This window comes from Scylla paramamosain, chromosome 32 (genome assembly GCF_035594125.1).
Source record: "Scylla paramamosain isolate STU-SP2022 chromosome 32, ASM3559412v1, whole genome shotgun sequence".
In the NCBI taxonomy this organism is placed as follows: Eukaryota; Metazoa; Arthropoda; class Malacostraca; order Decapoda; family Portunidae; genus Scylla; species Scylla paramamosain.
This window is the reverse complement of record NC_087182.1, coordinates 4,638,755-4,653,667: the sequence shown is the minus strand read 5'-3', so window position 1 is coordinate 4,653,667 and position 14,913 is coordinate 4,638,755. Positions and strand designations below refer to the sequence as shown.

Genomic DNA, 14,913 nt, shown 5'->3' with positions numbered 1-14,913 from the left:
TTAACTTTTTTTTTTTTCAGGATTAAGACAACTTTTTCATTGACGTGCATTGGAGGTTAATTTCTAGAAGTAGTGACAATGGTAGGATTACTAAAAGGTGAACTTAATATGGGTTTTGTTGATAATCACTTGAATTGTGCCAGGTATGTTTATGTTTCCTTACCCCTTTTCTTGTTTTAAATCCTTTCATATATATATATATATATATATATATATATATATATATATATATATATATATATATATATATATATATATATATATATATATATATATATATATATATATATATATTATTTTTTTTATTTCTATTTTTTTTTCTAACAACATTTTCATTGGCGTGCAGACCTGCCTTTACTTCCTTCTTTATCTTGTCTTTTTTATTATTATCTATTTATTATTCACGGGATTTATTTTGAACTTAATTTCTGTTATTCATTATTACAACAATATCTAGGTTTCTTTACGTAACCGAGTTGTTTTCTTATTTACCATTTATTTATTTGCTTATGGGATTTATTATGAACGTAAGCATTCTGTTGTTCATAATTGCTAATGCCAGCAATATTCAAGTTTCTTTACTTCTTTTCTGGTCTTGTTTATTGATCTATTTACATATTTGTTTGGTCATTGAATTTAGTATGAGCTCAAGGATTCCGTTGTTCATATCTACTTATGCCAGCAATGTTCAAATTTCTTTATACTTACCTCTTGTGTTTATTATTCATACATTTACTTATATGTTACAGTATAATCGTATAACAGCGAGTATATTGTTAACTTTGGAATGTCATTGGCCCTCTATAATGTGAATTGTTATTGGCAGTCTTACTATAATCCTTTTTGATGCTTTCTCTTTAGGCTGGCACCTCAGTGGGTCTTCTTTTATTTCTTTTATCTTAATTTTTGTATTGCCCTTAGCCAGTACCCATCTTACATAAAAAAAAAAAAGACATCTGTGTACCATATAAATAGATACTTAAATGGTAGCAATATTACTGGAAGCTTACAGTGATCAATATTATAAATGTTTACAATGCTCGATTCCTGTGGTGTCCAAAATTCTGGTGGATGGTGGTATAAGCATCTCTCCACATTCCACCACGGCGCTGCTTCACGTGGGGAACTTATACAAGAAAGCAAGGTAGGAATGTTGCTCTTTTTATAGTAGTGACTGATGTGTAAATTTAATTTTTCATGGAGCAGTACTTTGAGGGTTACCAACGTTTTGAAAAGTATTTGTTCTGTTGTCCTCGTCTTGAAGTGTGTGGAGGGAGATAGGAACAGATAGCTAAGGAAAGGAATAAAAGGAAAGAAAATAGATATAGGAGAAGGAGGATCAGGATGCGTGACTGTAATCCTTATATTGGTTTTGTAGTGCTGGTAGTATTCTCAATGCCTTTGTTCCATCTTCCTTTGTGTCAGGATGTAGGAGGAGTGAAAAAGGAAAAACACACTTACAGATAATCAAGATGTTTTTCTTTTATTGAGACGATAGAGAACTTAACCAATGTGCCTACAGACAGCAGTTAGTAGATGATGCCGTTCAGGGCGGACTGACTGACTGACTGACTGATGACTGAAGTGGGGCCTTGTTACCGATCGTCTGACTGGCTGACTGTGACACTCCCCCTGGTCACCTCCTCGAGTGTGTCAGAGGCTCTCTTGGGCGTGTAGGGGAGGCAGGGTAGGCAGGGAGGCTCGGGAGTGGCGGTACCGATAAGGCGCCCCTGATGGAGAGCTTCAGGTGGTGGGCGGGGCTGCGCTGGGTACTTGAATGGCATGTTCAGCTGCCCACCGCGAGATGGCGTTGGGCGGGCGAGCTATGCGGATCACAATGGTCACTTCAGGTCTGGTCATCAATGAACACACAACCCGTGCCTAGTGCCTACTACCCCTACTCCCCCGAGGCCCAGCGTGGATGAAAAGAAGACGCTTCAAAGATCCATGGGACCTTCACGCTGCTACACGGACGCACTCGCACACACACACGCACGCGCTCACTCACATACACACAGAGACAGAAGGACAAAATGAGCATGTATCGGGTGGTGCCTCTTGTGCTTTGAGAAATTAATATGTAATGCACGACAAAGAATTATTATTGTTATTAATTAATAGTATTATTTATTTATTATTATTACGACTGCGCGTTCGCTTGTTGTTAACTCGAGATTCGATATTCTTCTTCATCTTGTTTTTTTTTTATGTTATTTTTTTTTACATGTAAGTATAACTAATCAAAATGTCTGTGGTTTAGCTGTGCTCACAGAATGATTGTACACTGCAATGACACTCCGAATGACGATGGTGTTGTACGCATGCGCACTCCCGTACTGACGTCAAAACTTGAAGATGGAGAACGGATTTTTAGAGCATGGCAGTCATCTTCTTCAGGAAAGCTGCAACAGAGGAGAGCAATAATTAAAAACCACAATAACTACATAGCAAAGCTCTTCCCATTTATGTTAATTAAAAAAAAGCTTATTTTGGACTTTAGGAATAAATGCTTCACAAAAAATAGTGATCCGGTGAAGCTTTAAGGTGATTTACTGCAATAATTTGGAGAGGTCTCATCTTTCTGACATTCTTATTTTGTATATTCATTTATCTTTTATCCAAGCCTTCTATACTGAGGGTTCTGAAGAGGAGTGGCAAGAATGGACTTGCATTACAGTGGTTTTCATGTTAATGGGGAGAATTAACACTGTGTTACATCTTGGCGGCTGTAAATTTGTATTGCACTGTTTTTTTTTTATGCTAATAGGGAGAATGAATAATGTAATCCATCTTTTTAGCTACTATAAATTTGTATTGTAGTATTCTTAATGCCATTGGGAATAGTTAACACAGTATTGCATTTTATTAGCGACCATAAATTTGTATTACGCTATTTTTTATGCTAATAGGGGAAACTGAATACAACATTGCGTCACAGCAGGTCAAAATACAACACATTTAGACCATCACTCCTGCCAGGTCCTCACTCAGACCATCAGCGTTTAAAAACACTATAGGCAATTCCACACACTAAGATGTTTAACTTCTAAGCTTATACTACTACGTTTTGTTGATTAGTCACGCTGTGTATATTGAAAGGGTGTTGTGAGATATACAGTTAGTTGATGGGGATTTACACTCACTTGCGTCATAGTGGAGGGACAGGAGTATGGAAGAGCAACAAAGTCTCCATCAAGCGATAATAAATTTCAAATGAGGAGGTAAAATAGCACACGAGAGAACGTAATCAAGAAAAAAAGAAAAAAAAAATACGTGTATACGGAAGTAAAACTTGAAGGAAGAGAGAAAAAACAAAAGCAAATCGGTAAATCACAGAAATAAACAGAGGAATGAAGGAACCGCATGGAATTCGTGGCTGTAGAAAAGGTAAAATAAATAAAGGAAATAAAGAAAAGCCGAGTGGTTGAGATCAAAGTAAAATGTAAAGAAGAAAACGGTTCACACGGACGACAACATGACTGGTAAAGAAAAGAACGGAAAGAAATGAAAAAAAAAAGATAAAATAAAATAAAAAAAAACTTGTCACCATAACGCCAATAGCAGCAGTGATAGTAAAAAAAGGTAGAAATAGTAGTAGTAGTAGTAGTAAGAATAAGAAAACGTTAAATCAGAAAGTACTTTTTTTTCCAATAGCAGTAATAATAATGGCAAAATAATAATAATAATAAAAGAAACGGAAAGTAACATAAGAATCGTACGACACGGACAAAATATAAAAATGCTTGTAAAAAGGTTACAGATGTTGACACGCAGCCAAAAAGGAAAACGAAAACGGAAAAAAAAAAAATGTTATCGTGTTTATGAAAGCCAGTCTTGGGTAACTTACTGGACTCATCCTCTTAGATTTTGAAGGCCAAAACTCTCTTTAGGAAGGCTGCAAGATAATTACCACATTGTAATGCAAGAGTACACTAACCCAAGGACAACATTATCATATTCTACTTCATTCATTAGGTCACAAGAAAATATAGAGAAAGCAATAATAATAATAATGATGATAATAATAATAATAATAATAATAATAATAATAATAATGATAATGTCAGGAATAGTTTACAGTTTGCATTATCAGGAGCTTAAAGCATCAAAATAAAAATAATATTGGCATTTAGTTGCTGGAAACCTTAGTCTTGTGATAATAGTGGCCTAGATTATCCTTTATCATACATGCAAGTTGTAATTTCATCTTTATTTCTCTTTTATGCTCCTTAGTGCAGAGAAGCAAATGCTCAGGAATCAGAACCGTGTGAGCATCGAGTTGTTTTTAATGGTCTGCGTCAAAGTTTCAAAGCATATTTACTGATGGACGACCACAATCCTTAGAAGCTTCACGCTGCTATTGGTCCATCCGTATCAACCCAACCAATCAACTGTTCCCATTTCCACCTCGCGACCCGTGATTGGTGGGCCTTGGGATGGGACGGGACTTAATATCGAGGGAAGCCAATCACATCGGTCGGGAGAGGAGACAGGGGTGGAGTCATGTTCGCCAAGTTAATGCGAACGGTCTAAGCTATGTTTGCAGGGCTGCGGGTTTGCTGTTTGGCTTGTGTTGCGTTACTTTTTGAGGGAGAAACAGTTGGGCGGGGGTGGAGCGCAAATGGAGGGAAGGGAGGGAGAAAAAAACGAGACAAGGAGCGAGCGAGCAGGGGACATGCTTTCTAAAATATATGGAAAATTTCTCAAGACAAAAACTGTAGTCAAGTCCACAAGAAAGCAAGCCAGCTGTCCTGTAGGATCACTGACAACAACAACAATACTTATAAGAGAGAGAAAAAAGTAAATAAACACGGTGCTATAATTATGTACAACTGGGTACCTAATAATAGTAAAAAAAATATACACTATACTATGAGCAACTTTTCGTTCAGACTTGCAAAAAAAACCATCCTATTTTGACCCTTATCTTGTCCAGGCAATGAGGGCGGTGGGAGGTCTACTTGGTGAAAGGGAGGGAGGGAGGGAGGGAGGGAGTAATGCCGAGCTGGGAGGTGGGGGGAGGGAGGGAGGGAACATCACACACGGGTCGTTCTCTATGGAGTATTCATTTACTTACGCATAGATACTTTGGGTGTTTACTTGACATCTTTGCAGAGTTTCTGAAGGAAAGCTGTAAAGGAACGTTGGCTTAGTGCAATAAGAGGGAAGGAAGGACTGCAGGAGGCGGTGAAGGAGGCGATGAAGGGGCTTGAAAGAGAGAGAGAGAGAGAGAGAGAGAGAGAGAGAGAGAGAGAGAGAGAGAGAGAGAGAGAGAGAGAAAGAAGTTCATGGTGGTTTGAGAGGACGAGTTGGAGGGAGGGGGGAGGGGGGGGAGGGAGGAAAGATTACCTTAAACTATTCAAGTCACTCTTATTTATCATAAATGAATGTGCTAAGTTTGCTGTAGTAACAAGAGGTAATATTTGTCATGATAAAGGGACTGATTTATTATACTGAAGCATAGAGGCAAAGGGGGAAGTGAGGGGAGGAGTGGCTGGGGGGGGAGAGAGGGGAAAAGCTGAAGGGGGGGGCGAGTGGGGAGGAGAGGGGAGGGAAATTAGACAGGGAGGAAGTGGAGGAAAGTCAGACCAGTGATTTTGACTTTATGCCACACTGTTTTTTCCTTTCTGTTTTCTTTTTTTGTCAAATGCAATTATATATTTTTTTTTTCAGTGTGGCGGAATGGATGAAGAGGAAAAAAAGGGGAGAGGGGGAGATGAGGAGGGGAGAAATCTACAAATACAAAATATACCACTGTGTAGCATGATGGCTCTACTAAACTTTCGCAACATAAAGAAAGGGAATTCAGAAAAAAGGGGATGCAAAGTTTACAATGAACTGAAAATATCCCCAGACTTTTGATACAATGAAACTTGAACTTATGACTTTTTGGATGCGGGGAAGAGGGGCATTCTACTAGGAGGAGGAAGAAGAGGAGGAGGAGGAAGAGGAGGAGGGGGCGTACAATACGAATAACTATGGGAGATCTGCAGGAGGGAGGGACGGTGGGACGGACGGGAGGGAATGGGGGGAGAGGAGGAAGATACCTACGAACTCCAGTGATCGAGGCTGGAATGGGGGAGGGAGGAAGAGAAATGGGGGAGGAAGAAGAAAGGGAGAAGACGTATTGGGAAAGGGGCTATGGGGGATGGAGGGATAGATAAGGGACTGAGAGAATACAAACATAGATACATACATACATTGGGAAGATTGGTGAGGGAGATAGAGAGATGTGGGGAGGGAGAGAGGGAGAATACATTTTGGGGAGGGGGCTATGGGGAATGGAGATAAAGAGACTTACAGAATACAAACATACACACATACACTGGGGGACCGTGGGAGGGAGACACGTATGGGAACTGGAGAAAGGGGGAGTGGATGGGGTGTAGGGGGGGTAGGTGAGTGAAGAAGGGACTTACGTTCATAAGGAATAAAGCCATCTTCGTCCTCCTCGTCGCAGCAGTCCTTCAGCACGGGCTCCAGTTCAGACTTTTCCAGGCGCTCACCTGACGAAGGGGAAGACGAGAAGGTTAGTGATGATGCTGAGAGTATTCTTCCTTCACTGCTACGACTCCTCTAGCTTAATGAAAGAGTATTGGTTGGGAGGAGCATTGGTTTATTCCTCTCCTTCAGATTAATGAAGGGATATTGTTTTTGGAAGGTATCACGAACAATATTGGTCCTTTACTCCTCCTCCTCCTCCTCCTCCTCCTCCTCCTCTAGCTTAATGAAAGAATATTGTTTTGGAAAATGCCACTAGCGGTATTGGTTCCTCACTGCTGCTGACCCTCCTTTAGTGTTATGAAAGGTGCAGTGTACAGTATCGCTTTGCAAGATACAACTGACCCTCTCTAGGCATAACAAAACGTATGGTGCAGATTCAGACTACACCATGACCCGCATTAAACGAGAACTTTGTGTGTCGTTTTGCAAGACACCATTGACAGCATTGGTTCTTCCCTGCTACGGTTCCTCCCTAATGAAAGGTGTTTAGAGTGTTGTTTTGCAAGACACCAGTGACACCAGTGATAGTATAAAGGAGTAAGGAGTGGCCGAGTAATTCTGGCCTTCAAATGCGCGTGGTTCGATTCTGGTAAAATCCTGATGATTGAGTCTATTCCAGTCATTTACTAGTAATGAGTCTGTGCTAACAACTTGATTGCTGAGTGTATTCCGATCATCAGCCACTATTAACTCAGCGCTAACGACCTGATTACTGAGTCTGCTTTAGCCATCTACTACTACTGACTCACCAGTACCAACCAAATTACTGAGTCTGTCCCAGTCATCAACCACTATTGACCGATTCCTAAGGCTACTGCAGTAATCTAACACTCTTGACTCGGCAGGGACAACCAATTTACTGAGTCCATCCAGCCACCTAGCACTGTATCTGAGAGGTGCACTGCTGGCCTGCACTGGTGACCCCTGTGCACACCTCTGTACTCACCGAGGGAAAGGAGAATGTGCTCAAGCTCAGCATACAGCATGGTGCCGTTCTCAGTCTTGTCGTACAGCTTCAGCACCTCCATGAAGTCCTCGAAGGAGCCGGCGTCCTTGTCCTTCTTGACCTGAGCGAAAATGGGCAGGAAGTCGTCGACCTTGAGCATCTTCTCCTTCTTCTTGGTCTTGCCTCCGACCTTCTCTATGACGGCCAGGGTGGGGTTCAGGTTCAGGGCGCGCAGGCAGTCGCCAACGTAGAAGGCGTCCATGGTGCCCTTGCCCTCGAAGTCATAGATTGAGAAGGCGAATTTCGCCCCTGTAAGGAACACAGATGGTTGAGTAAGGGAAGGATTTGTACAGCGCGTAACATTTGGGCTAACGAAGGAATATTTTGTACAGTGAGTAATATTTAGGTTAACTAAGAAGTCTGTACAGCGCGTAACATTTGGGATAACGAAAGAATATTTTGTACAACGCGTAACACGAGTCTTATCCGCCTAGTTACAGGAACAGATATTTCTTAGAGGCTTATAAAAGTAAAATCACTCGTTTATTTCTATTGTATGTGAAGACTAATGATTGTGAAGACTAAAAAGAAAACCCACGATAACTGATGCCACTCTAAAAGGAAGTGAATAGAAAAGATAGTAAATTTTTATTACTTCGAAAGCATGAAAATTGATATTCAATTAGCAAGTGATGATAGTTACTACTACTACTACTACTACTACTACTACTACTACTACTACTGATGATGATGATGATAATAATAAATGATAATGAAACCGACTGCCACTGCAACCACAACCTGTACCAACATGATAATAATAATAATAATAATAATAATAATAATAATAATAATAATAGCGTCAGGGTTTTCAGCTGGTTGGCTCTCACTCCCCCGCCCTCCCGCCTTGGCACTGGCTCTGCTATCAGGTGTCTTCAGGAATAGTGCCACACCTTATAAGGTAACCACAGCCTGCCCCTCTTACCGCCCCCTCTCTCTTTGCTCTCTCTCTCTCTCCTCTCCCTCGCTCCATGCCTTCCTTCTTTCCTCCTTTCACACAACATGATTCTCTCTCTCTCTCTCTCTCTCTCTCTCTCTCTCTCTCTCTCTCTCTCTCTCTCTCTCTCTCTCTCTCTCTCTCTCTCTCGAAAACTTTATACTTTCCATTTTTTATTTCAATTTTCGTTTTGCTAAGTCTGCCTTTCATTTTCTTCATTTTCTTTCCCTCCGCTACCTAACCAGTCTCCTCCCATCTCTCTCTCTCTCTCTCTCTCTCTCTCTCTCTCTGGTGGCAACGCTCAGTTTAGCCTGATAGATTCGTCAGCTGTTAAATTGCGTTGTAAGATTGAGAGAGAGAGAGAGAGAGAGAGAGAGAGAGAGAGAGAGAGAGAGAGAGAGAGAGAGAGAGAGAGAGTGTGTGTGTGTGTGTTTATCGTGCCAATCTAAGGTTATTGAGGCTCTGGAGTGTCACGTTGCGTCATAGGGAAGCCCGGGCTCTGAATGAATGAGGTTGTGAGGTTGTGAGGGTATTGCGTGTGTCTGTCAGAGAGAGAGAGAGAGAGAGAGAGAGAGAGAGAGAAAGAGAGAGAGTTGTTGGTGGTGGTGGTACTACTACTACTACTACTACTACTACTACTACTACTACTACTACTACTACTACTACTAACTACTACTACTATAAGTGCGTACTAATACTACCACGTACTAATACTATCATTGTTGTTGACATTATTATTATTATCATCATCATCAACATCAACATTATTACTATTGTTTATTTATTGATTGATTTATTTGTTTATTTATTTGCATGACGTTACTGACTTGAAAGAAAAAAAATATATATATAGCATTTCTCCTTGATTCTTTTGTAATGTCATACGTAAACAAATGAACACGTTAACTATTATAAAAATCTGTGAATCTACTATGCAAGGTTAATTTCCAAGAGAGATTTCATGATAGTTCTACTTATGTTTCTTTTTTCTTGTTCTTGGTTACAGGAGGCGACGTGACATCAATCCCATATCAACCCTTTATCAATCAGGTCAGTTTCATTTAATATTTACATCAGAGAACAGTAGTAGTAGTAGTAGTAGTAGTAGTAGTAGTTAATGTATGTACTAGTGTGTTATCATCATTTACACTTTCTACTACTACTACTACTACTACTACTACTACTACTACTACTACCACCACCACTACTTTTCTCTGTTCTCTACAACTAAACCAGTGAATAAATTTGTCCTAAGTATAGATATATACGTAAGGTGAAGTATAAAGTACACCGTATAAACAGGTATTGGTTGACTAAAGGCGGAGCAAAATATAAGGTAATGTGTGTGTGGTGTAGTCCCGGGTCCTCTTAGTTAAGGGCCGTGCTCAGGGGATACTTTTAAGAGCTTGCAAGGGGCCAACGATAAAGAAAAGGACCATGTTTCTTCGAGGGTAACCTAAAACATCCTTCTCTGAGTCTTGTACTTCTTCTGTGGCGCCTTGCATGAATATTGCTAAGTCTGATTCGCTCCAGTTTATAGTAGTTTTGTAAATATTTGTCTATCTGCCAAGTTTGTTAATCTATACTGAGCATTTGACTAGGAACTGATGTAGCGGTGTTTCCTTCTTAAGTCTTTTCAGCGTTTCGGTTTTACTCGCTGCTCTTTTGTTTTCATCATCTAAGTGAAGTGAGTTCGGTGTCGTGGAGTTCGCTTGGGGAAAATTCGGAGTTCCACTGTTTTTATAAGAGTTCTGGAGATAATTCGGTATTGCAGCCTGACTCTTATGTCCTCGAGAGCCATATTTGTTGTTATTGTTGATGCTCATTTGTTTTCATTATACAAGTCATACGAATTTGATGTGAAGTTTATTTTTCCTGAGAGTTTTGAAGATAATCCGACTTCTAATCTTTCGAGAGCCATACTTGTCCTTAGCGTCGATGTTCATTTGTTTTCTCACAAGTTTCCATCTCACTGGCAATGCGTGAAGCCTCCTGAATGCCTCTTTGGGTCTCAGTTCACTTATAATTCCCGATGCTCATTTGTCTTTCAATCCTTAAGTGCTTCGTGAAGTTTCGTTTATTTTTATTTACTTTCGTTAACTTGCCGGCGCCATATGACCTCGCTGCGGCGCCATATTGCGGTCAGTTTCCAATATGATGTACTAGCTTTCCATTTTGGGTCACGCAGCCTTGAATTTGTTGGCTGTGACGGCGGCGAGGTATCGAGTTTCAAAGTATCCAATTGGAGGTTTCAGTGGAAGTGTCGAGCGTTGTGGCCGAAGCTTCGAGCCATATATAGCTTGATGGACGGAGGGTGGCGGGTCACGTGGTACACTGGGCACTTTACTCATCCTCTCATCTATGCGTGGGTAGAGGGCGTAGCTATCGACTTATTCATCTCTCTCTCTCTCTCTCTCTCTCTCTCTCTCTCTCTCTCTCTCTCTCTCTCTCTCTCTCCGGCTTTTCATGTTTCTGTTACTTTCTTCTCTTTGATTTATTCTTTCTTTATCCTTTATTTCTTGTTATTGAGCCTCACTTTCTCTCCTGCCGCCTTTTCATGTCTTGTATCTTAATCCTTTCTTGTCTTCCCAGATTTAGTCTTTAGTTCTTGATTTGCCGCCTCTGTGTGCATGTCTGCCATTTCCATATCAATGTCTCTTCTTCAGACTTCACCTCGAGTCACGTTATTGAAGTAGAATGAAAAAATAACGATAGTGATAATGATAATTGTAATCATAACTAAAGAGAAAAAAATCCGCGTCTTGTTTCGTAAAATATTCATCACTTCCTTTAAGTTCAGTTTCAATGAAAAAAAATCAAAGAAAATACTAGAGACTGTAGTAAAAAATTCCGTTACTTCTTTTGACTTCAGTTAAAAGAAAAGGAAAGGAAAGATGGAAGATTTCGAAAAAATATTCATGACTTCCTCCTACTTCAGTAAAAAAAAAAAAAGAGAGAGGAGCTAAGTTGAATGACTATCAAAAAACATTCATCACTTCTTTTGACTTAAGTTAAAGAAAAAAAAAGATGAAAGATTATTGAAAAATATCCGTAACATCCTTCACCTTCCGTTTCGAAATAAAGAAAAGCCGAAAGACTATCGTAAAAAAATCCATAACTTCCTTTCAACTTCAATCCCGGAAAAAAAAAAAAAAGACTGATGCAAGGCTGCTGCAAAAATCTCCTTGACTTCCTTTGACTTCAGTTTCCAAAGCGAAGGCTGAAGGCTGAAGGTGAAGGCGGTTACCGAGGCATCCATATTTGCTTTAGTGTTCCGCTGGCTTGGGTAGATAGAAAGTCGACGTTTTGCGAGTGACTAAGTCGAAGGAATTTTTAGACAATAATAGCCGGCGTCAAGGAACTTGGTGGTTGTCTGCTGTGCCAAGGCCGGAGCGAGGCGGGTATTTTTGGTTACTAGCCGGCAGAAGGTAGCGGGAGAGAGGGGGAGGGCTCAGGGGGGGTGAGAAGCGGCCAATTTCAAGCCAACCATATAAGACTATTCGCGTACTGTTTGGTTGTGTCCATCTCTTCCAGTCTCTCTCTCTCTCTCTCTCTCTCTCTCTCTCTCTCTCTCTCTCTCTCTCTCTCTCTCTTTCATTCAGTGGTATTGCCTCTCTAAAATTCGTATTCTTTTAGTGGTACTCTGTTCATTATCTCCGAGGTTCTAAGCACTTGTTCTCCGTTTTCTTCCTTTTCGTGGAATGGAGAACTTAAGAAAATGGTGGATGACGTGAGGGATGGGAATGTGTGCTCGTGGAGGGGCGGGGCGGGGCAGGGCAGGGCGGGACATGGGTGGGGCGGGGCAGGGGCGTGGCGGGGAAGGGGCGGGGGCGGGGGCGGGATGATCCTTTTACTTACTCTCAACGTCGCGAGCACTGAGATCCGCAGCCTGGGGAAGAAAGGAAAGAATTGTTAGTTTATTGCACTCAAGGAAGGGGAGGGAGGTGCTCGCCGCGTCCACCGCATCCCCGTGTTATGATGATTCACGTCCAGCGCCACGCCTGTCCACCGCTAGGGAGTCTCAGTCTGCCCCTCATTCAGTGCACCAAGGCATGACAGGAATGGCTTGGAGTGCTGGTGACTGATTCCTTAGCGGTGTCGGCGGCGGCGAGCCAGGCGTGTCATCGTCATCATGCACATATCCAGGGTCTCTACTGGACGCGGGCGAGGTGACTCTTAAAGTAAAGGAGGAGTGGCTGCATGAACGCCACGCCTTGCTATCGCCGCATGACGGGAAAGTTATGGGATGGAAAGCTAATCGGGGTTTAGTTAAGAATCCTGCACCAGGCATCCTTATCCTATGAGGAGCTGCCTGTAGGAGGGTTTCCTTATTGTCCACACCGTCGGCGGGTCCACGGGTCACGCTCCCACGCCCCGCACCCCCAGGGGAGGGCGGGGCTGAGGCGGCGCGGCTCTACATCCTGGCACACTTGGGGCACTGCACGGGGCGTGTTTTCACTGTATGCTGCACTATGTTACTCCACTGTACGGCACCACTACATCCTGGCTGCGGCAACACTTACCATTGTGACTTAGCCTCTAGCACACCACGTCAACGGGGCAAAAGGCAGACCTGAAGTGACTACGAATTCACTCACGGCGGATAATTTTATACTTTGTAGATGGCGCTGGCGTCGTGGCCCGAGGGGGTATTTTTGGCCGGAATGCCGTCCGGGTTACATTGTCTAATCCTGGCGGCGGGCGGCGGAGGGCCGGCCTAAACGGGCGCGCACACGCTGCTAAAGGAAACTTGAGCCTTGTGCTCCTCGGCGGCAGGTCGCGATCGCTTGCAGTACTCGCTCATCGCCCTCGGCGCCGCCTGCTGCAGGACCCCCGCCCTCTCCACCGAGCCGCCAGGCTCTCGGGGCCGCCCCTCGTCGCCGCCGCCGCCGTCGCCACCAACGGCTGGCGGCGGCCATGGCTCAGCCGCCACGTGGGTCACGGCGTCCAAGTATCCGGCGTGACCTTGATGGATGGAGGCTGCGGCCGCAGGAGTCTCTCAGGCCCCGGCCACTCGAGGGCGACAGGTGTGTCTCACCGTCACTCACTTAAGGGGCGCTGTCCTGGGCCGCTGCCCCACATACCTGTTCTATCAGTTACCTCACGTCCGGTCCCCTGGAGGGAGTGGAAGAGGGAGGCGCCCCTCGGGCCCCTGACGGCGGGGTATCGGCAGCGTGTGGGCGGCAGGAACACCTGTAGGAAATTTGTCTGCTCTGACTGCAGGTTGCCATGTGTTCAAGTGTTCCTTAGAAAGAGAGAACAGAAGAGGAGAGAGGACAAGGCGAGTTATCTTTTTTCCCCTGGCCAGGAGGAATAGCTCATGACTCAGCAGTGTGAGGGGCGTGGAGAATCATCCAAAGAATCAAGGCAGCGACACGGGCACAGAAGGACACGCCACATGCCATCTGAGGCATCAAAGAAACGGAAAAAAATCCACTAAAGCCTTGGAAACACCTGTTATTTTGCCCTGAGCTGGGTCACCGTCAGCACGACCGCTTGACTTACTCGCCATAAAGTCCTTCACTTGGACCCTCGCCATAAAAAAAGCCTGTTCATGAACACCCGGAGAGGGAAGCCTGCTGCTGCTAAACGTGCAAAGAGAACACAAGTTGAGATTACCCATCGTGCATACCAAGACTGTTTGAATGACTCATCTTGGACCAGAACCCCTGTGGAGGAGGAGGAGGAGGAGGAGGAGGAGGAGGAGGAAAAAAGAGGAGGAGAAAGAGGAGAGGAGGAGCGAGCTGTCTGTCATGCAGAGGGAGGGAAAGCATACTCTAGTGTAGGGCATAAGAATACAATATTATACGAAGAAGAGAGAATAATATATGGGATAAACAGATACTAATAAAGGTAGGTTAAATAACATGATAGATTACTAATCATAATAAATCACGTAAAGGAGAAGGAAAGGGGAAGCAAATGAAATAAAAATAAGGAAAAAAGAAAAAAATAAGGTCAAGTAATGAAGTAAATCAAAGATAGTAAAAAAACAAGACAAAATAACTGAAGTGGGCAAAATAGAGGCGGGAAAAAAGAGAGGACGAGGGGAAAAAAATGAAGTTAGAGGAAAGGAATGTTTATAGAGGGAGAAGAAGTAAAGTAAAGGAAGAAGAGATGAAATGAGGGGAGCAGAATAATAAAGTGAAAGGAGAATAAAGAAGAAGGGAGATGAAATGAGGGGAGGAGAGATGTAGTGAGAGGGAGAAGGAGAATAAAGCGAGAGGAGAAGTAAAGAATAAGAGAAAGGAGATGAAATAAAGGGAGTACAGACGAAATGAGGGGGAAAAAGATATGAAAGAAAGAAGATAAAAAAAAATAGGAAAGAGATGCAGTAAACGAAGGAAAGGATATAAAACAAATGAAATAAAATAAGAGAAGAGAAGCAATAAAAGAGGAAAAGAACAGTAAACTAAGAGAAATAAAGAAGAGGAGAAAGAAGATGAAGTAAAGGTAAAAGAGATGC

General features: G+C 42.7%; 2 protein-coding genes across 9 annotated transcripts in view; one reads left to right on the top strand and one right to left on the bottom strand.

Moving 5' to 3' along the window:
- Window positions 1–362: 362 nt before the first annotated feature.
- The window catches only part of LOC135088865 (glutamate receptor ionotropic, kainate 2-like), a 43,552-nt gene continuing 29,001 nt past the window's right edge, over window positions 363–14,913 (top strand). For 2 of the 4 annotated variants that reach the window (XM_063983923.1, XM_063983920.1), the window contains exons 1-3: window positions 1,035–1,144; window positions 8,326–8,411; window positions 9,454–9,497. In XM_063983923.1, coding sequence (XP_063839993.1) covers window positions 1,037–1,144; window positions 8,326–8,411; window positions 9,454–9,497 — 238 coding nt within the window. In that variant the 5' untranslated portion in view covers window positions 1,035–1,036. Of the gene's footprint in view, window positions 1,145–8,325; window positions 8,412–9,453; window positions 9,498–13,341; window positions 13,475–14,913 lie in introns of those variants that run through there. The other 2 variants (XM_063983921.1, XM_063983922.1) reach the window with 2 other exon arrangements.
- LOC135088868 (myosin light chain 1) lies at window positions 1,468–13,080 on the bottom strand. Of its 5 annotated transcripts, none has more exons than XR_010261155.1 (7): window positions 12,971–13,080; window positions 12,306–12,336; window positions 7,451–7,759; window positions 6,327–6,506; window positions 5,078–5,208; window positions 3,848–3,895; window positions 1,468–2,402 (listed from the first exon to the last, which is right to left on the bottom strand). XR_010261155.1 is itself a non-coding variant. In XM_063983930.1 (6 exons), exons 1-5 carry the CDS (start codon window positions 12,971–12,973, stop codon window positions 5,097–5,099), a joined length of 465 nt encoding a protein of 154 aa, XP_063840000.1. In that variant the 5' UTR covers window positions 12,974–13,080; the 3' UTR covers window positions 1,468–2,402; window positions 5,078–5,096. The 5 variants fall into 5 exon arrangements, 2 of the variants coding, with proteins under 2 accessions (XP_063840000.1, XP_063839999.1); XR_010261157.1 differs by having other exon boundaries at window positions 5,078–5,131; window positions 6,420–6,506; XR_010261156.1 differs by lacking the exon at window positions 3,848–3,895.

Excerpts from the sequence above, each read along its gene's own strand:
- LOC135088868 (XM_063983930.1), bottom strand. Across the intron at positions 7,760-12,305 it reads CAGTGCTCGCGACGTTGAGA|GGGCGAAATTCGCCTTCTCA; the intron begins GTAAGTAAAAGG and ends TGTTCCTTACAG. Across the intron at positions 5,132-6,419 it reads TGGCTTTATTCCTTATGAAC|CTTTCCTTCAGAAACTCTGC; the intron begins GTAAGTCCCTTC and ends GTTCCTTTACAG.